Here is a 25,637-nt window from a genome sequence, read left to right as displayed (position 1 = left end):
GAGGCCAGTCTCAGCAACTTAGGAGGACCCTGTCTTAGTGAGTAAATAAATAAATAGGCTGGGGATGTAGCTCAATGAAAAGGGCTCCTGGGTTCAATCCCCAATATCCCCCCCAAAAAAGGAGAGGAAGATGATAATTGTATTCCTCTTTCTTGTTGGGGGAGTATATCAGAGATTGAACTCAGGGGCACTCGAACACTGAGCTATAACCCTAGCCCTATTTTGTATTTTATTTAGAGACAGGGTTTCACTGAGTTGCTTAGCTAGCTCCTCGCTTTTACTGAGGCTGACTTTGAACTCTCAATCCTCTTGCCTCAGCCACCTGAGCTGCTGGGGTTACAGGTGTAATGCCATATTGGTGGGACCCCAATAGACCTCCAAGAGCCGAATCCGATGCAATCACACAAGAGTCTTTATTGCAAGCTCGAGCCTGGACTAACAATGGTTCCCGATGCAGGGGTCCCAGGGAGTGAGTCCAGTCTTTGTTCAGTGAAATTTTATAGGTTTTGGGGGGATACTCTATGTGTCACAACATCACACAGCAAATCATTCCATACCGCAGGAAAGTCAAACAACAACTCTTAACATTGATTAGCACATTCTCTAGCTGGAACAAGTTGGATAGTACAAGAGAGGGATTCGTTTGAACTGATTGGTTTAAGCCATGAGGGGAGTACGTGCTGAACTACATGGTTTCCCAACATGTTATCAACCACCATGAACTACTTGGGGGTCATCTGGCATTCCAGGTATTTCCCTGTCTCATGCTGATTGGTGGCTGCTGGGGGGTTGCTATGGGTCCTCACCTAGCCTGACTGAGTCAGGGACACCTGGCACGGCAGACCTCTCCTGTTATTTGTAGACAAACAACTCAGCAGGATGAGTATGTGCCTAGGAATGCTCTGTGGGTTTTTCCTAGGACAAGGGTCACATCCCCTTCCTTGGACAGGCTTTGCTCTGAGATAGAGGCTGGTTTCTCAAAAATGGAGTGACATCAGTTTCTCACAGGCATGTACCACTGTACCCAGCAATTGAATCCTTCTTAAAGACTGGTCTTGAGAGAAAGCATGTGGAGTCCTAGCAGAGAGTAAGGATTCAATAAAATAAAATGATTTCCCCTATAGTTTTTAAAAAGTTTTCCTTTCATGGTAAACAAGTTCCCCTTCATAGAACCATCAAACCACCTACCTCCTGATTTAACTAAAACCCACTTCTTCAAGGGTATCTTTCCTTGTACTCCTGTAAAGTTGAAAATACTCATTTGCAACCACACATATCAAGGTGTGGGCTGGGGAAGGGAGAGCCAGTATTCCTACTACCCACACTATCTATCAATTCCAAACTATTAGGCTTCCACAGCCCCATTGAAATTAAAACCCCCGATCCTTTACAGGTACAGATGAATCTGCTTACACCACCCTGTCATCTCTTTGCTGCCATCTACTGGCACATTCATAGAAGACTATGGCTTTTGTCTTGGCTAGGCCTTTTTTCCTTTATTTTTTTTCCCCTTGCTGTACTGGGGATTGAACCCAGGCATGCTGTACCACGAAACCATGAACAAGAAAAAAAAAAAAAAAAGTTATTTTCTATGGAAAGAACTTTATGGTTCAGAATTGAAGCCTTTTGCCATCCGCCATGCAAGTGAATTTGCAAGCAGATCCCTCCCTTCCAGTCAAGCTTTGAAATGACGATAGCCCCAGCCAGTATCTTGACTGTAACCTGGGCACAAAGCCAAAGCCAAAGCCATGATCATCTGTCTACACCTCCTGGATCCCTGCTCCTCAGAAGCTATAAGATAATAAATATATATATTATTTTAAACTGCCATGTTTCAGGGTAATTTGTTACAAAACAATGAGTAACTACAGTAACTGTCTCAAACATCTATACAAATATCTACACACTTGAATTTTTAAAAAACTTTTTTGTAGTTGTAAATGGATAGAATACCTTTATTTGTTTATTTTTATGTGGTGCTGAGAATTGAACCCAGTGCCTCATACATGCTAGGCAAGTGCTGTGCCACTGAGCTACAGTCCCAACCCTACACACTTGATTTTAAAAGCTGTCTAGCCTGATACAGTTCCCATGAATATTTTATCACAAAATGCCAAACGGGGTTAGGATGGTTTCAGTTAGAAACTGAGGACTATTGTCAACTATTTCCTTTGATAATGGAGGTCTGTAACCACATGGTTTCAGGATGAAGCAATTTACACACTGCTACCTGACATTAATGTTTCAGCCATGGGACTGTCATTCGCCCTCCTCTTCTCTTGAATTTTTTTCTGATATGTATGTAGGCTCCATGTGGATCAGCTGACCTATTGACCAAGTATTAGGATATCCAATAAATCATAGATCTTTCATTGCTTACAATAATACTAATAGACAAATAGTAAATACTGAGTATTTACTCTGTGTTAGGTGATATGCTAAGTGTTTTTTTTTAATATTTATTTTTTAGTTCTCGGCGGACACAACATCTTTGTTGGTATGTGGTGCTGAGGATCGAACCCGGGGCCGCACGAATGCCAGGCGAGCGCGCTACCGCTTGAGCCACATCCCCAGCCCCATGCTAAGTGTTTTATATATTGTATTCATTCATTTTATTCCCACTTTATAGATGACAGGTTTAAACCAGGCCTCACAATCATTAACTGTCAAAACTGGAATTTGAAATGTTATAAGGCGGAAGTTCCCCAAAACTCTTAAGGAGAAGTCAGAGGAGTTTCAAGGACCAATACCCATCAAGTAAAGGGCAAAAGAATTATCAGCAAGTTAAATTTATCTTTCTGGTAACTTCTCCTATCCCTGGGAGGATGAACTTGCCAGGAAGTTGCAAAATGTTCTTGTGGTAGAACTTTTCCTTTCCCCTCCTTAAATAAGCTTTGTTTAGAATGTTCACTTGGGACTTATTTTTATTTATTATCATTTTAATTGTACATATTTAGGTTGTACAGTGTAATAAATGATCAAATCAAGGAAGTCAGCATTTTCATCTCTTTAAACATTGTTTCCCTATTTGAGACTTTAACACTAGAGTTTCTATGCCTTAGTTTCTATATTATCTATTCAGGCAGCAAAGCAAATTCTCCTAATGTTCTATCAGCCACAGAGATTTTAAGATCTTGGTTATCCTTTTAGTCACATCCATACTCTCTTTTTTTTTAAGAGAGAGAGAGAGAGAGAGAGAGAGAGAGAGAGAGAGAGAGAGAATTATTTTTTAGTTATCGGTGGATACCACATCTTTGTCTGTACATGGTGCTGAGGATCGAACCCCGGCTGCACGCATGCTAGGCGAGGGCGCTACCGCTTGAGCCACATCCTCAGCCCCACATCCATACTCTCAAAGGTCCTTTGTGTGTGTGTGTGTGTGTGGTGCTGGGGATTGAACTTGGGACCTCAATGCATTTAAGTATTCTAGCATGGACTACATCCCCAGCCCTCATAAGGTCTTTTTTTAATATTTATTTTTTAGTTGTAGTTGGACACAATACCTTTATTTTATTTATTTTTATGTGGTGCTGAGGATCGAACCCAGGGCCTTGCACATGCTAGGTGAGTGCTCTACCACTGAGCCATAACCCCAGCCTCTTACAAGGGCTTTTAACTGAAAGCTTTCATTGAACTTGTTTGGTTTGAGTAAGACTGTATTTCCTCATCAGATTACAGGAGAGACTGAAAAGTTCTCTTCACCAAAATGCTTTTGTGTTGTGCTTGATCAACAAGAGCTGGTTTCAAAGGAATTCCTCCCTCCAGAGCAGAAGATTTAAGAATTTGGGATTTAGCACCTGGGTCACCTTTGCCCTTACTACTTAACATAAAGTAACTCAATATTCAAGTCTCATACACAAATCAGGGAATGACAGGACCTGTGCTGATGCACAGCAGGTACCCAGCACATAGAATGCAGTCAATAATTGCATGCTGTGGAGTACAGAATTCTTGGTATTGAAATTATTGTTTCCTTCAAGGATTCATGCACAACAAAATTGTGCATCATAAACATTTATTTTTGAGCAAGCATCAATTATTAAAAACAAATTCAGCAGGGCACTATGGTGCACAACTGTAATCCCAGCAACTGGGAAGCCTGAAGGGGATGGATTGCAAGTTCTAGGCTAACCTGGGAAATTTAGGAAGACCTATCTCAAAATAAAAAGGGCTAGGGATGTAGCCCAGAGGTAGAGTACCCTTGGGTTCAATCCCTAGTACTGCAAAATAATAGCAACAAACAAAACATATGTTCAAGGAGAAAAGGTGCAAAATGGAATCAATCAGCTAACAGTTGACTCATATCAGTGCAAATTTCTTTATAAGGTAAATGAGTTAATAATTGATGCTTGCTCAATCTATTATGCTAGAATGAAGCATCAGGTGATCCTACTAGTAGTGTCTTGGTATTTTGAGATATGGCACATGAACTTAAAATACAATTTACTGCACAGCAGTAAAAACTTCTACCTGTTCCGTGCTTTCCTTCTGAATATGCAAACTAGACGTGAAATATCCCTGGGATTTGTGTGTGTTTGGACCCGCAACCCGACATGGTTGTTAAGGCTTGAAAGCTAGTCTAGACTCCCTCTGAGGCTCAGCTGAAATGGATTCACTTGGTGGCCAAGATCTGCTAGACGGAGGGTTTCTTTCCTTGGAACTGCCAGTCAATTTCGGTGCTAGGGACTCTTCTACTCCCCGCTCCGCCCCTGATTAACAGTCTCCGCCTTGGTCCCGCCCCCAATTGGGCCCCACCTCCAAACAGTACCTCCTGCGTCTCCCATGAGCCTCTTCGGCTGTCACTCTTCCGAAAGGAAGCAAATCTGTATTGAGGCTGTGGGCGGTGTCCGTTGTGTCCATGAGGGAGGCGGGACTTCCGTTTCCTTGGCGCAGGTCAGTCAGGAGGCGGAAGCGTGGCGGGGGCGGGAAGGTTGTAGTTCGGCACGCTGCGGAGGTTTTGCCTGTCTCTAGGTGGTGTGTTCCACCTTGACAGCTGCGACCCGCAGGGAGGCCTCCCCAGCGCCCAGGCGCTCGGGTAAGTAGGACAGCCTGGAGGCACCGGGAAGTGCAGCGGGAGGCCGGCGCTGACCTGCTGTTGCTGTCTTCGTGCGGGTGGGTGGCGCGGAGGAGTGAACCCTGAGGCGCTTTGCCGCTGAGCCCTAGCCCTCTCCCTTTTTTTTTTTTTTTTTTTTTTTGAGGCTGGGTCTCGCCGAGTTGCTGAGGCTGGCCTCTAACTTGGGATCCTGGGCCTCCGTCTCCGGAGTAGCTGGGGCTCCAGGCGTGCCCACACCGCCCGGCTTGCTGCCATATTTGTTGCCGCAGAGCCGCGGCCTCCCAGCCAACCTCCCCTCCACCCTCCCCTCCCAAGGTTCCCGCGCCCTGTTTACTTTCTCGTCCAGCCTGTCCTCCACGCCTGCGGACAGGGACTCTCCCGAGACGCCAGTCCAGCCCTCTTGTCCTTGCGCTTAACGTTCCCTTTCTCCAGTGGCCCTCTTGCTCTCCTGGCCTAACCTGGCTGGCTCGCCCTCTGCTTCTGCCGCAGGAGGCACCCGGAGATTCGTTTATGAAAAACCAGCACATGTTTTCTAGTCCTTGTCTTTCCCAGTTCTGAAAGCATCAGGCATTGGTCTCAGCGCATCATGTGTTCACACCTTCTGAAGAGCGCGTTTGTTCCGCTTTGTTGGTGTGGCTGCTCGAATAACACCACTTCCCCTCACCCCCACCCCGTATTCAGGGTTCCTTGAGGGTAGGTGTAGGGTCTTGTTTATCTTGCGATCTCCCCAGGACCTAGGAAAACGCGAAGCTGGGAAAGCCAGCAGCCCAAAGCATTCTCTCTAGTTTTGTGAAAATAGTACTCCACACCTACAAAATAGTCATAAATAAATAGAAACTAGTTTCAAGCATTGTACACAGTGTATGGTGCAGAGCAGTTACTTGATAAATGTTAGGTTCATTTATCCTTTCTTCTTCCTCTCTCTTGAACCTTGGGGTGCTTTACCACTGAGCTACATCCACATCCCTATTTATTTATTTTATTTTGAGATAGGGTCTTGCCAGTTTGCTGAGGCTGACTCTGAACTTGTGATCCTCCTACCTCAGCCTCCTGAGTGAATGGGATTACAGGCGTGGGCCACCGTACCTGGCTTCTTTTTCTTTTAGTTTTCAGTGCACCCAGTTGTTGCTGGTTATATTTTTAAATGGATGAGTGGTGTTTTTTTTTGTTGTTGTTGTTCTTTCTAGGGCTATTATCATATGGACGCTATAAACTGGTTGATATAATTGGTAATATTTGGTAAATACAAACTAATGATGTATATTAAAGTAATGCTGAATGTTGGTATTAACATCTTCAAGAAAAAACATTCTATTTAATTAAATGCTTGAGGTACTTGCAGAATTTAAATTTGTGATTTAAGTCTGTGCTTTTCAAATTTATGTGTTTGAAAAGAATGAGAAACTGCAAATAGGCTAACTGTTCTTAACAGCTTTTAATTTGCAGTTAAAGTATGGTGTATTTTATATGCATGCATGTATGTTTTTACAGGTGAATATAAAGTGCTAATCTGTTGCCTCTGAATATAATTGAAACAGAAAACAGGAAGATGGCAGCAAATCCTTCAGGACAAGGTAATACATGCTGGAATTTCTGTTATTACTAGGAACTTTTTCCACATATGTTAAATGTATTCGAATTAGAGGAAATTTAGAATAGGACAATTACTGTAGCCAGAATTTTAAAGTGAATAGCAAAGTGAAATCCAAATTTGAAATCAGTTCAACATTATATCAGATATACAGCATCCAATCGTGTATTTTAATGTTAAGAATACTCACACTGAACATTTGTACTCCTCTGACACCTGCATTCTCTTGTTTTTTCTTGAAATCAGAATCATTTTTAAAGCTATATTGTCGTCATGCTTTTATCTTCATTGTTCTAGAAACTTTCATACAATCAGTCAACTTAGACACGTGGTACTATCATGAAGTTTTTGTGTTTAAATGTTTAATAAAAATAACATTTAGTCTGTAAAAAGTTTGTAAATAGTTTTCTGATTAAAAACTTGAAGTAGGCCTGTTTTCCTGTCAAATTTGAACTCTGTTTTACTATTATGTATGTTTGACCCTTTATACTTTTTTTTATTACTTGTGTCTTTTGGAATCTGTTTTCTTTTTAATCTTAGTTTTTTGTCTTACTTCAACCTTCATAGAGATGGAGTCATGTAAAGTATATTCATTCATGTCCAGCTGCTTTCACTCACTATACAATGAGATTCATGCATAGTGTGGGTGGATCATAGTTCATTGTTTGTGAAATATCATTTCATTTGATGAATACATCACAGTTTATTCCTTCATTGTTTATAGGCTTTTGGATTGTCTCAGTTTTGGCTCTTGTGAATAAAACTGCTGTACAAGTCTTTTTGTAGTCAAATGTTTTATTTCTCTTGGATAAATATCTAGAAACAGATCAGCTGAGTGTATGTTAGTGCCAAATCCTTTTTCAAAGGTTGTACCATGTTATATTTCTTCTAGCATGTGGGAGAGTTCTGGTTGCTCTACATTTAGCATTGTCAATCTCTTTAATTTTAGCTACTCTGTAATGTGTGAATTGACTTCTCATTGTTGTATTAACTTGCATATCCCTGATGACACATGAGCAATTTTTCATACTTTTTGAACATCGTAAATCTTCCTTTGTGAAGTATTTGTTCAATTCTTTTGCTTATTTTTAAAATATTGGGTTATTTATTTTTATTCTAAAGTTTTTTTTTCATTTGTTTGAGTCTAAATGCAAGTCCATGATCAGATAAGTGTTTTACTAATATTTCCTCCTAGTCTTGCTTGCCTTTTCATTTTTTTTATTGCCATTATAAAAAGATAGCTGTGGTAACAGCTGTAACCAACTAATAGGTTTCTGTTTTTTTCAGATATCTCATGTGATTTGTGTGCCTTATGGACTAAGTACAGGTTAACATTCCCTTATGGCCTTTGACTTTTTCTTTATAAAATTAAGTGATAAGGGTTCATAATAAACTAATTTAAATTGAATTTGATCCCAGCACCCCTCTCCCCAAAAAAGCTGCTAAAAATCATACAGAGCAGTCAAAATGAAAATAAATATTAAATTTTCCTTTTGTTCTAATAATAAAGAATCAAGACTTAAAATTTGCTAGTTACTTTTCTTTTTAGCAGTTGCAGTAAAAATATTAACAATTTTTAGTGTTACCTTTATTGATCCATAGTGAAATCTAGTATGAAATATCTCTAATATAAAGAGAAGTGAATTTAGATTAGCTATTGTTTTTTTAATGCTCTCTTGACAGCAGTTTTGTTGATGTCACGGAGCTGTTGCTATTAGACACCAGCAGAGGGAGTCCATACCATGTTCTGTAGAGTTGGATTCTCAGCAAAATTTACAGATCCTTATTAGGTTTGATTGTATTTTTACTCTCTACATGAAATTATTTCTGTACTGTTTATATGTATAGGAATTACTTCATATGGAGACTGAATATCAAGTGACTTAGTTATCTTAAAGTAATAAGTGAAAAGAACCAAGACTTTAAAAAAAAAAATCTTGATCTACGCATTGTAATTTGTTAGTGTCTCTGGTGCAGGGAACAGAATCCCATTGTGTTTACCAAGCCCCCTTTCAGGTCTAGCAGTCTTCATACTATAGTAGTAATCAGAACTTCTAAATTCCATAAACACTTTATAAGCTCACTGAAGTCTCATGTTCTTCATAGCATCCAGTATAATGTGGAACATTTGGTAGTTTCTCAACAATTAGTGGATTGATAAGATGTAACATTTTGAGACTTTTAATCTGTAGAGGCAGATGTCAAACTGGAATTTTGCTAAAGTACCATTTCTGTTGAGAGCCACAGCCAAAGGGGCCCCAGCAAACTTCCAGCTGCCAGCAAGCTTCAGACTGCCCCAGCAACATCTAGCTGATTGGCTCCTCTGCGGTGATGTTCATTGGGCTGTTTCCCTGCCCTTCAGACTGCCAGCTGATGATTGGCTCACAGCTGCCCCAGCAACATCTAGTTGATTGGCTCCTCCACGGAGCTGCTCATTGGGTGACTTCTTTGGCTCTGCCCACGCAACCCAGCCAATCGGCCTCAAGAGGAGGAGGATTGTGGGAGGTTTAAAGGCTGGTGTTGGGGAGAGAGGCTTGTGGAAGCCGGTGGTGGCAGTTGGGCTCTGAGGGTTTTTCCCTGGAGCTGTTTTGTTTGGCGTTTGTAGTTCTAAAAATAAAGTTAGTTTCTTTTTGACAAGTGGCTCCTGATTTGTGCCAAGCCAGACTTCGGCACATTTCTGTCTTTCATTGTGTCAGTTTTCCTTCCTTGCTTCCTTCCTTCCTTCCTGTACTGGGAATTGAGCACAGGGGTGCTTAACCAATGAGCCAAATCCCCAGCCCTTTTTGTATTTTATTTAGAGACAAGGTCTTGCTGAGTTGCTTAGGACTTTGCAGAGTTGCTGAGGCTGGCTTTGAACTTGGGATCCTCCTGCCTCATTCTCCTGAGTTGCTGGGATTAAGGCCATGCCTGGCCTATGTCATTCTTTCATTATTGATAAATAAAGGTCCTGTTATCATATGGTGGAAATTGGGTTCGTCTAATCTGATTTCAGAAAGCGAAATACACAAGTGAGGAACATGAACTTTTTTCTTTGATTTTTATTTTATGGTTATCTCAAAATGCTTATGGTAATACTCCTGAAATCTCAGTGATTTGTGAGGTTGAGACAGGAGGATCACAAGTTCAAGAACAGCCTTGGCAACTTGGTGAGACCTTGTCTCAAAATATAAAATAAAAAGGGTTGGGATGTAGCTCAATGGTAGAATGTCCCTGGGTTCAATTCCCAGTACTGTCCCTGCTTCCAAATGCTTATGGTAGTAACCATAAGACTTCAGATCAGGTAGTGGGAATTAATGATTTCCTGTGTGGGAATGGATTGGTATAGCTTCTAAGAGGTGTCTTGTTTGACTTCAGACTCAATTGCCAATCTTAAACTTTATGTGGTCCAGAAGGAAAGCAAATTTACACTTCAGGCTTGTATTAAACTATGCAACTGAGCATTACTGGAGTTGTCCCAGTGATGCGTACAGATCCTTTTAAAATTCTTGTGTTTATATATATATATTTTAATATTCATTTTTTAGTTGTAGTTGGATACAATATCTTTAATTATTTATTTATTTTTATGTGGTGTTGAAGATCAAACCCAGTATTGCCTTAAATGTTCTTAAACATCTTAAATGTTGAGTGTCATGTGGAAAGCTGCATGCTAATCAGGGGTACCCTATCTAATGAAGCTAACCAGGATACAGTGATGTATAACTTAACAAATAGGGTGAGAGAGCTGCTAGATGATAAAAACAGTTCATAGCTAGTATTTATTATGTAACTTACCACATAGCAGGCAATATGATAAGTATTTTACTTGCATCTTCTTTATATAACTGTCTTTAGTTACTGCCATTGCCACTAGTCTTGAGGCATGGTGAGATAATTTCCCTGATGTTGAATAGTAAGTAGTGGTACTGAGATGAGAACCCAAACTGGTTCCATGTCCCAGTTCATTCTGTTTTCCCATACAGCCCTTTAGACAGGGATTAGAACATTCTAATTATAGTTCTTAGAAAACTTGAGCTTGCTCTAGACTAGGGGCAAAAGACCTCTTCTGAATCTTTGTACCTCTTCCACATCTGTTATTAAGCAGGAAATCTTTAAGATGAAAAGGGCTTGTGAGCTTATCTGTAAGAGGCAAAGAAAAATGGATGAGGAAGAAAGGCTGATTTAGCAGAACATATTTCATTGTCTTATTTAGCCAGTCCTGGAGGTGAAGAACCTCAGTGGATAGAGTAAGTGGCAGCAGATTGAAACAGGCAAGTCCTTAGAATCTGGGTAGAAGAGAATGTGAACTAAGGGGATCACCTAAGAGACATTAGGTCTTATTCCTTTCCTTTGATATGTATTTTAGTAAACTCCAAAAGGTGGCTGGAGTGATTAGTTTTTAATTTTGCAAGATGTAGGAAGTGTTCATCTTTCTTTTTTCCCTTCCTTATTTTGGACTAGCTTCTACATATCAGAAAACATTTAATATTTGACTTTTTTGAACTGGCTTATTACACTTAGCAAGGTAGTCTCCAGTTTCATCTATTTACCATTAAATGCCATAATTTCATTCTTTTTATGGCTGAGTAATACTCCATTGTGTGTATATACCATACTTTCTTTATTGATTCATCTGTTGAGGGCCATCTAGGGTGGTTCCATAGCTTGGCTGTTAGGAATTGTGCCGCTATAAACATTGATGTAGCTGCATCCATGTGGTATGCTGATATTGAATCTTTTGAATGTATACTGAGGAGTGAGATCGCTGGGACATATGGTGGTTACAATCCTAGTTTTTTGAGCAATCTCCTTACTGCTTTCCGGAGTGGTTGCACTGATTTGCAGTCCTACCAACAATGTATCTCCTTTTAAATGTGTGTGTGTGTGTGTGTGTGTGTGTGTGTGTGTGTGTGTACAGCTTGGATTTGACTTGTCTGTTTTTGGCCTATGGCCTGCTTTTTTGGGGACTGTTTGGCTTAGTCATGATTCCTTTTGTTTACGCTAGCCTACTTGGACTGAAACAAAATATATGCAGGTAAATGTCACATATAGATACATACTAAATAGGAGAAACAATTATTAGCATAATAAGACATTAAATATCCTATTATTTTTACCCTTCTTTTAGCTTTATTATGAATTCATGGCTTATCAGAAATTCATTTATTCCATCTGGCTGTAATTATTCTCCTTTTAGTGTTCAAATTGTGACAGCCTTACTAACCTCAAACTGGCTTCTTTGTCCTTTCAGCATGAGCCTAGACCTCCTTTATTTAAAAAAAAAAAAATGCTTAATTTCTTTCTGACAAAATATTCTAAGCCCATCTTGATGGTTTTCCTCCTAACCTAAGACATAGAATTTGTAGTCTCCCTAAATCTCTGGTTCTTTTTTAGTGGAAAAAGTATTAGAGACCAAAATCTGTCCCACCTGGAGTTGATAACAAGGAGAAAGGCATTGTTGCAGGCCAGTGAAGTGATAGAACAAGAAAACATGTTTCTTTTAAGGGCAAATGTTAATAATGGTAGTCTGATTTAACTAATGTTACTAAATCTTCTCATGCCGTACCATTTTTCTCCTTATAAGGTTTCATTGACCACTAAACACTATTATTGAGGTATCTTTCCATTTGAATAATCTTATATATTAGGATTTTAAAAATGAACTTGAGATTTTTTTCTTTCATTAAGAAACAATACACAGTATTCAATCCTACTATCCTAGTCGGGTGCAGTGCTGCACGCCTATTATCCCAGCCCCTCAGGAGGCAAGGCAGGAAGCTCACAAAGTTTGAGGCCAGCATCAGCAGTTTAGCAATATCCTATATCAAAATTAAAAAAATTAAAAAGTACTGGGGATGAAACTCTGGTAGCACTTTTGTCTATGAGTGAGGCCTTGGGTTTAATCCCTAGCACCAAACAAACAAAAACCCCATTACCCTAATGTCACCCTGGGTGTTTTATTTTTTTGAAGGATGAATGAATTATATTTACATCATACTGTTAATGTTGTTTATAGTTGAGCACTTTTACTTTCCAAATTCATACTGCTATTTTTAAATAGTTTTGTTATTGTTTGGTGCTGGGGATTGAACCACCCAGAGTCTAATATGCTAAACATGTGCTTTAATTCTGAGGTATACACTGTACCTAAATAGTTTTTTTTTAATTCTTGTATTATTTATAATAGGAACATTATGTTAGCTTTTCCTGTTCCTCTTGCCAGCTCATTTGTAAAAACAGTGTTTTTGTGAGATAATAATTTTCAATATTGAAATCAAGTGGTAAAGAGCCTCTGTGAACATAAAGATGGTGGTAGTCTGCAATAATCTTCAGGATTCCAGATCCTGTTGTAAGCAAGAGAACTCCTTGAGTGAAACCATGGAGAAGTCCTAGACAGGACACAAACCATCTGAGTATTAGGAATATGGAGAGAAGTCATATAAATGTAAGGAGTGTGGCAAAACCTTCTGTTATATCCACTGGTTTCTGAAGCATAAAAGGACCTGCACCACAGAGTACCCCTAAGAATGTAAGTAATGTGGGAAAGCCTTCAGAAATCATAGTGCCCTTCAAAGTCAAAGGAACTCACACTGAAGTGAAACCCTATGAATGTAAGCAATGGGGGAAAACCTTTAGTTGTCTTGGTTCATGTGAGGCATGAAAGAACTCAGTGGTGAGAAATCCTGTATATGTAAGTGATGTGGTAAAGCAGTCAGCGATCACAGTTCCATTCAGAAATTCACACTTGAAAGAAACCCTATCTGTGCATAGAGTGGCAGAGTTTTCATTCTCCCACTTCTGCAATGCCACAGACTCATACAGGAAAGAAACCTTAAGGATGTAAGCAATGCGGTAAAGTGATCACAACAGTGATCACAATAGTTTCAATGGAAAACAAGAAAGGACTCATACTGTAGAGAAACTCCATCTATGTTAAGCAATGTGTTAAAGCCTTTACTGATTGCAGTTTATTTCACTGACATAAAAGAACTCACACTGGAGAGAATTCCTGAATATACAGAGTGGGACTGCTTCACTATTACAACCTTGTTAGCAGACATAAGAATGCATAGTGGAGAGAATTTGTATCAGTGTAGAGTGTGTGTGAATTCCTCTAATCATGGTGGTTCAGCTTACAGATGAAAAACATTGTGATGGGAAACCTTGAAGTAATGTGCAGAGGTTTTCACTTAACCCTGTGTAAGAATGCACATTGGATCAAAGCCTTGTAAATGTGAAAAAAATGCAAGATAGTTGTCAGTTGTAACAGATAGTTACAACTCTTTCCAGTGTGAGTTCTTTTTACCTTTTAAACAATTTTTTTTTAAAGAGAGAGTGAGAGAGGGAGAGAGAGAAAGAGAAAATTTTTTAATATTTGGTAGACACAACATCTTTGTTTGTATGTGGTGCTGAGGATCGAACCCGGGCTGCACACATGACAGGCGAGCGTGCTACCGCTTGAGCCACATCCCCAGCCCCCTTTTAAACAATTTGAAAAAAAATTTTTTAGTTGTAGTTGGGCACAATGCCTTTATTTATTTTTATGTGGTGCTGAGGATTGAACCCAGGACCTCGAACTTGCTAGGTGAGCGCTCTACTGCTGGGCCATAACACCAGCCCCCGTGTAACAAATAGTTTCAAAGGCCTGTGAAAATTCCACATACAGTGGAGTCTTATAGAGGTAAATCATATGAAGAATTTGATGCAAAGTAAATTGTAGAATGTTCCAGAAAACATACAACCTGAGGGAAATGTTCTAAAATTTATAAATATACTGTGTTTTTCAGTGGCATTCTTAATGTAAATCTCTGGACTGTGCATTTCACAATAAATGTTGAAATGTTGAGCTGGCATGGTGGCACATGACTATAATTCCAGTGGCTTGGGTGGCTGAGGCAGGAGGATGGTAGATTTGAAGCCAGCCTCGGCAACTTGGTGAGGCTGTAAGCAACCTAGTGAGACCCTGTCTCAAAAAGTAGGGGAGGGGGCTGAGGATGTGGCTCACTGGTTAACCATCCTTGGGTTCAATCCCTGGTACCAAAAAAAAAAAAAAAAAGTAAATGTTGAGGTGACATAATTCAGTAAGTTTTGTTTAAGCAGTAGTGTATAATAGTATCTTTAAAAATCAAATCAAGTAATAAGATTTTTTTTCTCCTTTAATTTTAAACTATGTTGGAGCCATAGGTGAATTGAAATGTATTTCTAATGTGCCAGCATGATGAAATCTTGTGCCATCTTGCCAAGGACATGAATCATCCCTTCACCCCATTTCTATGCTGTATATTCTACCCACCCATTAATCACTGAGCCTTTTGGGTTATCAGATTGACTCTCTTAGAACTGTAGAGTATGAATATAGGTTTGGGTAGAATCTGAGATTCCACTGAGGGTCTGGAAAAGTATGCTCCTCAGACAAGGTAGGAGACTACTGTACTTCAACTTTTTTTTTTAATGTGAATTAATTTGCCTACTTTGGAGGTTTTATCCTAAACAACTGTTTATGGTAGGATTTCCATAGATCTTTTTTTTTTTTTTAATTATAGGTGGATACAATATCTTTTTGTTTTTTTAAAGAGAGAGTGAGAGAGGAGAGGGAGAGAGAGAATTTTTAATATTTATTTTTTAGTTCTCGGCAGACATAACATCTTTGTTGGTATGTGGTGCTGAGGATCGAACCCAGGCCGCACGCATGCCAGGCGAGCGCGCTACCGCTTGAGCCACATCCCCAGCCCTGGATACAATATCTTTATTTTATTTTTATGTTGTGCTGAGGATTGAATCTAGTGCCTCACACATGCTAGGCGAGTGCTCTACCTCTGAGCCACAACCCCAGCCCTCCATAGGTCTTAAAGCTTTAGTAAGTCTGACACTAAGACCTTGAGATTTTTCATTGATTCAAACTTCAGTGTTTCCTACTGCTCGCGCGCTCGCTCGCTCTCTCTCTCTCTCTCTCTCTCTCTCTCTCTCTCTCTCTCTCCTCCCTCTCTCTTGTTTTTTACTGAATCCTAAATTAAAATAGAAAAATATCTTTTTGTTATCCTTTCAGAAATATCCAGTTGTGTAAGTAGTATGTTCTTAGAACTTGGCTGTTGTGATATTGTGGTATGAGAAATATATATTTTGTCTTTGACATAGTTCCTGGCTTAGAGTTCCTCATGATTTCCTGAGCAATAGGGGAACTTAAGAGACTCTTTTATTCTGCTATCTGATCTGTAACACCAGTTCCTGACAGAGCTCCAGACCTTTATAATTTCCTGACAGAAGCATCTTTTGTTCTAATGAGGGGATCTTAGTGGGCTCCCACATAGCCTCTGGGTAGCTATCAGATGAACCTACCGGGTGATTAGAGGTTTGGAACTTTAGGTCTGACCTCTGGGAAGGGCTGACGGTTGAGCTGCTCATCACTGGTCAGTGATTTAATCAGCCATGCCCAGGTAAAGAAGTCTCCATAAAAAACCAAAAGGAGAGTGTTCAGATGAGCTTCCAGATAGCTGAACATGTGAAGTTGCCTGGAGGATGGAGTGTCAAAAAGGGCATGTACTTTCCAGTCCCCTTCCCATGGACCTGCCCCTGGTAAATATAAGTGTTTCCTGAATTCTGTGAGCTGCTCTAACAAATTAGTCACACCCAAGGAGCAGGTTAATGGGAGCTCTGATATATAGCTGGAGGTCAGAAACAGGTGACGACCTATTACTTGCCATTGGTGTCTGAAGTGGGGTCAGTCTTGTGGGATTGACTCCTCAACCTGTGGGATCTGACATTCCAGGTAGAGTGTGCCAGAATTAAATTATAGGACCCATAACTGGTGTGGAGAAAAGTCCCCACATATCACTCTCTGAGTAGTGAGCAATGAAACAGTGTGATTTTTCCTTTCTCAGAGCTGTAGTAAATCTCTCTGTAATTAGAAGCCTTCTGAGACATGCTTATCTGTAAGGTGCGTGGAGCAGGTAATGTGTGGCACATGGAGGCCCCATAGAGCTTCTTCTCCCAAAGACTTAACTAAGAGGTCAGGCAGGAAAAGGGGATTTGAGTTAGGATGAAGAATCCCCTGGAAGGCTCATAAAACCGTCTCTTCTGAAGTACCAGCATGTATTGTGAATTACTACATCTAAAAAAGGGAGTCTGCTATTAAGAAAATGGGAAATGAAAAATTCCTAAAATGGATGTGGCACAGAGACACATTTTGTCCCAAATCCTGGCCACAGCCAATATGCTGATGCCCAGTCTAAGGGGTTTAGTTCATCTGCTTTTGGTACAGGCCAAACTCAGCGTAAATGCCCTTGTGTGTTCTTTACCATCCCCAGCCAATCTCTGCCCCTCTCCCTAGGAGATCTCTCCTTTACCAGTTCTTCCTCTTTATAATCAGTGAAAAATCTTGGAAGCCCTTGCATAGGTACTCTTGGGGGTGCTTAGTTCTGCTTGAAAAATGCTCCCTCCCCCTGTATTCATTCTTCCAGCCCAGTGAGTCTAGTCTCCTGAGCTGTATTTTTTCTTCTTCTTCTTCCTGTAGTTTTGTTTTCCAAGTCCTTTAATCCTTTCCAGAAATGCAAATGCCTACAGATAATATGAACAAGTCTGATAAGAACTGTAACAAGCATGAGAATGCCCAGCAAAAGGGGAAAGCTACTCCTTGGCTCTAGTTTGTAGTTGATGTGGGGCTACACAGATCTCTTGTGGCCAGATCTTGAGAAATGTTTTCAGAGAGGCCAGGAATTAGTGCAATTAGTGTGCAGTCTCTCAGTGTTTATATGTTGACATTTAGTTGAGATTTTAAAAACAAAGCTAGATGCTGGCACAGGACTTTACAATCTCTGCTCTCAATCTTATATTAATTTGAAATTCAGAATCAAGCCCAGTATTAAGCATTTGATAAAGAAGGGCATCTTTTTGTATCCTATCAGTTACGCTCCATTTCTTTCTCAGAATTGCTTTCTCGTCAGTTGCAAATCTTTGGCTTGTTCTTTGAAAGATTGTATGTCATTTCTGAATGAAAGTGATTGAGAAAAATAAGTATTATTTTGATCCAAGTTTGCCTAATCCTTTCCTTCCATGAAAGAGGCTTTCACAAAGAGAACTAAGAAAATCTGCACACTCAGAGATTTGACTGTGCGGTATAGAGACTGTTCCTTGTAGTATTTGGGGTTCCAAAAATTTTGCTAAAAAAAAAAATGCTGTAACCCATGCATGGGTAATTAAAATTATTTAGAATTAAGTCTGAAAAGTCCTCAGTCAGTATTATACATTGTGTGTGTGTCCATGTATTATGCTCTTAAAAGTTGCTGGGACATAGGCAGGAAGGGGAAGATACTTACCAAGTGACTTCATCATTGTGTTAGAGAGTAGGAATTTTGTTCTTTGGGTTCTAGATGGCCTAGGTGTAGAAAATAGATATAAAAAATTTCTTCTCCCTGCCCCCACTTCTTTTTTTTCCTCTGTTAGGTTTTCAAAACAAAAATAGAGTTGCAATCTTGGCAGAACTGGACAAGGAGAAACGAAAATTACTTATGCAGAACCAATCTTCAACAAATCATCCTGGAGCTAGGTATTGACTATTATTTTGGGGTGCTATTATTAATAATATTTTTCAAGAAAATATGCTGTTGGACACACTTTGGAAGTCTCCTGGTACCCTTAAGATATGTCTTCCCTGACCACTACCCTACTACATAAAGAATCTCTATTGGGGGGAGGGGCAGAGGATTCTCTATTAGCACCTCTGTAACTAACTCTACATCATGTACAACCAGATGAACAAGAAGTTATGCTGCATTTATGTATGATGTGTCAAAATGCATTCTGTCACATATAACTAATTAGAACAAATAAAAAATAGACTCTCTATTAAGGGCTAGAGCTGTATAGCTCAGTGGTGGAGTGCTTGCCTACTATGTGTGAGGCATTGTGTTAGATTGTCTGCACTGCATATAAATAAATAAATAAGTAAATAAATAAATAGTCCATGAACAAATTTTAAAAAAAGTCTCTTAATTCCCCTATCATCGCATGCATCACAATTCATCCGAATTGCTGTTGTGTGTGAGCTCTTTCTTGCATGTTTTATACCCCCAGTGCTTATTTTATTAGCACATAGCCAAGCATCTAGTATCTGCTCTAGAATCTGGTAATTAAGTGCCTCTAAGTTTAGTTATTTATTCATAGTAGTTCAACCTGTGTGGAACAGTGGCTAAGTTTTATTATTATGCAAATAAAAAAGTGTGGTTTTACTTTTGATGGGTATCATGTAATTTACTTTGTTTTTAAAAATAATGTTAATAAGGAACATGATATAGACTATGGTACCTCAAATCTATTTGAAAATAGGGGACCTTGAATTATAAATTTAAAAAATAGATTATTTGAAGTTTCAATAAATAACATAGGCTTTCTGCACATAAATTAATATGGATAGTGGGATGAAGAGGAAGAGGAGGAGGAAAAAGCACTTATTCTAGAAGTTTTTTTTATTATTAATCCCTATAAAGAATATATAATGAAGTGATGGGGCGGTAGCTCAGTGATAAAGCAGTTGTCTAGCATGCCCGGGAACTGGGTTTTACACCCAGTACTGCAAAAACAACAACAAGAACAACATGTAATGAAAAATGTGGGTTGGAATTAAGGACAGAAGATCTAGCCAGTAACAGAATGTGTGCATAGTGTGCATATCATGCATGAAGTCAGGGTTGTGATTCCCAACACCACCTAGAAAAAGAAAAACAGAAATAAGGGCATCTCTTTAGGAGATTTATTATTCATTATACAGTATGGTGACTATAGTTAATAGTGATTATTGAATACCTGAAAATTACTGAGAGTAGATCTTTGGTGCTCTCACAATTAAAAAAAAATCAGTATGTGAGATGACAGATGTGCTAATTAGCTTGATCTAACCATTTCACAACATATGCAGATATCAAAACATGATATTGTACACCATAAGTATATGGAGTTTTATGCGTCAACTATATGATTTAAAACAAAGATAATTTACTACTATTAAAAAAAAAAAAGTAAGGATGCCTTTGCCTTAAGAAACCTAGTAACCAAGATTTCCATTTTAGCATTGCACTCTCCAGACCCGCTCTTAATAAGGACTTCCGGGATCATGCAGAACAGCAGCATATCGCAGCCCAGCAGAAGGCAGCTTTGCAGGTGAGCAAAGTATAACTGACATTCTTGTCTTATTTGTGATTTCCTGGGCCTTAGAAGCCAGCACAGTAGTTATTTTGTATTTTGGTAGAGCAATATCAATAAGAATGTTCCACACATAATTGCAATGGCTTGCTGATGTTCAATCATACCCAAAGGGTTTGAAGGACCAATACAGCAGTAATGAAAGTGTCTTTTATGGTGTTGACACCGTCATGATGGATTCTGTGCTATACCTGCCAAGGGATTGCTTGTGCACAAAAGAGCTGAGGATATTTGGATGAACAGGATGATATAGAAAATTGAACTGGCTAGTTTAATAGTACATATATATTTTCAAGTTTGTCATGTCATTATGTTGTTTGATATTCTTATTGGTTTATTGCTGCTGTTTGGATTTTATTTTATTTTTTTATGGTTTGCACAACTTGTGCAGGCAGTATTTAAAAGCTAACTCTTATTGTTGGATTAGAAATTCACATTCCTAATGTGGAACCCCTTATTCAATTTAAAAACCTTAATTCAGGGGCTGGAGTTGTAGCTCAGTGGTATAGTGATTGCCTAGCATATGTGAGGCACTGGGTTCAATTCTTAGTACCACATTCAAATAAATAAAAAATAAAAGTCCATCAACAACTAAAAAAACAAAAACAAAAAGTCATTAATCTGGGGTTGTGGCTCAGTGATAGAGCGCTTGCCTACCATGTATGAGGCACTGAGTTCAAATCTCAGCACCACATAAAAAATAAAGATGTTGTCCATTACAATATATATATATATATAATTCAAAGTAACAAATAGTTTTAATTACATTCATCTGGGATAATTTAAGATTTTCAGAGACCTTGGATGAAATGACTTTTTTTATGCATAATGTAATTGCCTATGATTCTAACCCTTTGAACCCCAGAATTGGAAGAGATGTTATAAAGATCATCTTACTTTAGGTGACTAAAAGCCCAGTCTTCTTTTTAGAACACATTATATCCCCTCATCTTAAATATACAACTATAAAAATCTTAACTGGAGCAACAAATATACCAGTTAGGATCACCCTGAAATAAGTATTATATTTTTTAGAGCTCTATTCTTTCGAGAAAGAATAGGTAAATGATTAGGCTGAAAAAAAATGTTTCTCTATATAGGAAAATGTAAATAAAGAATGTAGAAGCTCTAGATTGTGATTTCCAACCTATTTTAATGCACCTGTGTCAACTTCATTGAACTAAAAACATGGAACTTTAATACAGAGGGAAGTTATTTGTGGCTTCTTTATTATTTACATTCCAACATTCTCTATAAAATATTGTTTTTTAAATACTTTTTTTAGTTGTTGATGGACCTTTATTTTATTCATTTATTTATATGCGGTGCTGAGAATTGAACCCAGTGCCTCACACATGGTAGGCAAGTGCTCTACCACTAAGCCATAACCCCAGCTCAAATATTGGTATTTTCAATCATCAATAATCATTCTGCCTTTCCTTTCAACTGCTATCCTTTCTTTCCTGCTTCGTTGACCAAAAGCAGAGTACTTTGGAGCCTTTGATGCTAGTTTTCCTCACTTTGAGGAACAAAGCAGTTCATGTCTTTAACTCATCTATTGATTGAAGAGAGTCACAGGGGAGATAGTAAGGATGATAATGAGTACTTGGTGTAATTTGTTAATCCAAATTCTGTGTTATCCACCTCCTGTGTATTTCAACAAAATTAACAGAATAAGAATTGATTTTTAAATAAATTTGGTCTCAAGCATTTAGAAAGGATAAGAAATTTTAATGACTTGGTTGGAAAATTGTGACTCTACTTGTTTTTTTTTTTTTTTTTTTAATCTTTCTCAGCATGCTCATGCACATTCATCTGGATACTTCATAACTCAAGACTCTGCATTTGGAAATCTTATTCTTCCTGTTTTACCTCGCCTTGACCCAGAATGAAGAAAACATCTGTAATGAAAATTACTTTGTAATACCCAATGCCAAAGCTCCTCTCATTCAGTGCTGTACACACTGTGACATTCAGAATTTTGGTGAACTTACATATTTTTTGCTTCTTGAAAAGAAAGGAATATGTAAGTAAAAGCAAAAAGAAGGGAGGAGGACTAGGATGATGAAAGCTTTAGAAGCTGGATTGTTTGAAAATTTGATTATGCTGCTTAGTGACTTTACCTTTTTTGTAATGCCATTTGATTTTTAGCTCTCAATCAGACTCTGAATTGGATAGTCATGTAAAATCAGCCCCAAACAACTGAGTATGTTGTGTCCACAATAGCCTTATAAGAACTATTTGTAGTATTTAACTTGAAAGAAATGAGGGTGCTTTTGAAAAATGTGAATGCATAGGATTAAATAAGTTAGGTTTATATTTGTATTCCACAGGATTGATGTCGTATATAGCTTTCAAGTTTATAGTCAACATTATCATCCAGAAGTACTCTTTATAAATGTATAAATATTCTCATATTATTTTAAAAGAAAACCCAAGATAAAACTAAATTACCAACCAGTCTTAAGCATCTTTTATAAACATATGCCATTATAAATGATGTGATAGTGCTATTCTAAGAATGTTGTGGCTTACACATTTATTTGTACATGGTCTTATTACTACATAAATGGTATGTGTGTGGTTTCATTGTTCATTTTTTATCTAATTAAAAACTTAAAATTATGCAAGTTGATCCTGTTTTAAATTAAGTAGGAAGGAGTCACCTTAAGCAAGTTGCTCAACACAAGCCATCTTTAGCAGAATCTGGGGTGCTTCTTTAAATATGATGTCCTCTGCCTGGTGCCGTAGTTTATGCCTGTAATCCAGTAGCTCGGGAGGCTGAGGCAGGAGGATTGCAAGTTCAAAGCCAGCCTTGGCAGTGGCGAGGCCTTAAACAACTCAGTGAGACCCTGTCTCTTTTTTTTTTTTTTTTTTAAGTAATTTTTTAGTTGTAGTTGGACATAATACCTTTATTTTTTTTAAGTTTTTTTTTTTTTGAGAGAGGGAGAGAGAGAGAGAGAGAGAATTTTTTAATATTTATTTTTTAGTTCTCGGCGGACATAACATCTTTGTATGTGGTGCTGAGGATCGAACCCGGGCCACATGCATGCCAGGCGAGCGCACTACTGCTTGAGCCACATCCCCAGCCCGAGACCCTGTCTCTTAATAAAATATAAAATAAGGCTGGGGATGTGGTTCAGTGACCGAGTGCTCCTGAGTTCAATCCCTGGTACCAAAAAAAAAAAAAGAAAATGATGTCCTCACTATCCTACAGAAGTAGGAGCTGATTGAAAATAAAATCTGAAAAGCAGAGTTTAGAGAACTCTTCAACATATGTTATGCAAAATTTTCATGATTGAAATTTTATTTTATGGGCTGGAGATGTGGCTCAAGCGGTAGTGCGCTCACCTGGCATGCGTGCGGCCCGGGTTCGATCCTCAGCACCACATACAAACAAAGATGTTGTGTCTGCTGAAAACTAAAAAATAAACATTAAAATTGCTTATTTAAAAAAAAAAAAAAAGAAATTTTATTTTACACTATTATCACAGTTACAGATTTTGGGTTTTTTTTTGTTGTTGTTCCTGGGGTTTGAACTTGAGGTCTTATGCATGCTAAGCATGCACTGTACCACTGAACTACATTTCCAGCCCATATATAACTTTTTCATAATTGATCTTTTCTTGACCTCAGTCCCCATCATCTCTGATGGTAAGTCAAAATTTTAATTTACAATTGTACTCGGATTCAAATTTAGCCAAAGTTTTATTCCCTTTTCATACCACCCCTGCCCCCCCGGCCCCAAATACTTTCAGCAGCCACACAGCTCTATTCTACCCAAAGTGAAGCAAGAGTAGATAGTTCTAGAACTGTATGTGGCATTTGGATTTTTTTGGTAAGTTTTTAATTTTTTTTTTGGCAGGACTGGGGATTGAACCCAGGACCTTGCTCATGCTAGGCAAATTGTTCACCAACTTAGCTATATCCTCAAGCCCCCCCCCCCCTTTTTAAATTTTGAGACAGGGTTTCACTGAGTTGCCCAGGCTGGCCTTGAACTTGTGATCCTCCTGCGTTAGCCTCCTGAGTACCTGGGATTATAGGTGTGTGCCATTATGCCCATTGCTGTTTGCATTTTTTTCCTCTGGAAAATTTGAACTGATATCATGTGGGTGAGTTGGCAGCTGACCCTACTGTAATGGTCACCATGACAGAGAATTACTCCTGCTGAGAAGCTCCCAAAGGGCTCCTAGATGTTTCCTCAAGTCCATCCAGCTATTCCTTGGGTTTTATAGTAGCCCTCCTTTTCTTGAATTAGTTTCACCAAGTTTTTGTTCTGGCTTCACAACATACTGACATGGTTCTAAATGTATCAGCTGATAGATGGTAGGGAGATGACATTTGTATAGTTTTTACACTATTGAAAACTACCTATCATATGACTTTTGTAATCCAGAGGATGAGATTATGTTAGCAGTGGTATTCTTGTCAGTTTCTTAGCCTTTTTTGGGGGTGGGGGGAGTGGTATTGGGGATTGAGTCCAGGGGCAGCATGCTAAGCAACTGTTCTGCCCCAGCCCTTTTTATTTTTTGTTGAAGCAAGGTCTTGCTAAGTTTTTATTTTTTAATTTTTTTGGCAGGACTGAGGATTGAATCCAGGACCTTGCTCGTGCTAGGCAAATTGTTCACCAACTTAGCTATATCCTCAAGCCTTTTTTTTTTTTTTTTTTTTTTTTTTAATTATGAGATGGGGTCTCACTGAGTTGCCCAGGCTGGCCTTAAGCTTGTGATCCTCCTGCCTCAGTCACCTGAATAGCTGAGATTAGAGGTGTGCACACCACATTTGGCATGGAAGCCTTTTAAATAGATGTTGCCAAAATCATGGCTAGTAAACACTTCTGCTAGGGCTAGTAAACACTTTATATCTGTTTTGTGTCACTTACAAATTTTGTGACACAAGCTGATAAGCACTGTGCTATGGGAGACAAAAAGATGAGTAAGACCTGGTCACGGAGAGATCACCTTGCAGAGCACCCTGCTCTGACACACCAGTAGTCATTAAGTAAGCCACGAGCAACTGAGGCGCGAGAGGCATCCTGGAGCTTCTGTGTTTGGAGAGGCTTAGAAACATTCTTGGGATTTTTACCTGGCAAGAGGGTGAAGAGATGTTCCAGGCAAAGGTCAAGATTGCTTAATCAAAGAGACACAGGGCTGCTCCAGGCACAGAGGACAGCAGTAGACTTGACCCTGAGATGATGTCTCAGCATCACTTCCCTGGGATTGTGGTAGAATCATTTAACATCTTTCTTTATGTCACTCCAACAATAAAATAGGACAGCACATACTCTGCCTGTGCCAGACATTGTCTAGACCAGTATTTTTCCAAAGTACAAAGTCTCACCCATTCCTGAAACCAACTTTATGGTTTTATGTGATGATATGACCATCAGTTTATTTCTGTGTGTATTTTACTTGTTTTGTCTGTTGTCTATTCCACTAATATGTTAAAAGGGCAAGAATTTTTGTTTCCTTCCATTCACCCTTTTTCCTCTTCTTCATTCACAAGTATTTTCCACTTGTAATAGTCCTTGGCATATAATGAGTGTTAATACCTACTTGTTGAAGGAATGCATGAAAGAATATATATATGACCTGGTTGCAGTGTAAAATGTATTTTAAAAAAATATTTTTCTAGTTGTAGATGGAAAAAAATTTTATTTTATTGATTTACTTTTATGTGGTACTGAGGATCAAACCCAGTGCCTTATGCATGCAAGGCAAGTGCTTTACCACCGAGCCCCAAATGCATTTATTTTTCCACTGTGAGTCAGGGCAAAGCACCTTTGAAAGCCACTGCTAAATAATTCATATAACAATGCTT

General features: G+C 38.8%; 1 protein-coding gene across 1 annotated transcript; it reads left to right on the top strand.

The window, feature by feature from the left end:
- Window positions 1–4,878: 4,878 nt before the first annotated feature.
- Inip (INTS3 and NABP interacting protein) lies at window positions 4,879–22,442 on the top strand. The gene is made up of 5 exons (XM_005329700.5): window positions 4,879–5,035; window positions 6,545–6,627; window positions 18,063–18,165; window positions 19,685–19,775; window positions 21,614–22,442. Exons 2-5 carry the CDS (start codon window positions 6,603–6,605, stop codon window positions 21,707–21,709), a joined length of 315 nt encoding a protein of 104 aa, XP_005329757.1. The 5' UTR covers window positions 4,879–5,035; window positions 6,545–6,602; the 3' UTR covers window positions 21,710–22,442.
- The last annotated feature ends 3,195 nt before the right edge of the window (window positions 22,443–25,637 follow it).

The sequence above is a fragment of the Ictidomys tridecemlineatus genome, chromosome 4 (genome assembly GCF_052094955.1).
Source record: "Ictidomys tridecemlineatus isolate mIctTri1 chromosome 4, mIctTri1.hap1, whole genome shotgun sequence".
In the NCBI taxonomy this organism is placed as follows: Eukaryota; Metazoa; Chordata; class Mammalia; order Rodentia; family Sciuridae; genus Ictidomys; species Ictidomys tridecemlineatus.
Note: the sequence above shows the minus strand (reverse complement) of the source record. Positions and strands in the feature narration are given on the sequence as shown.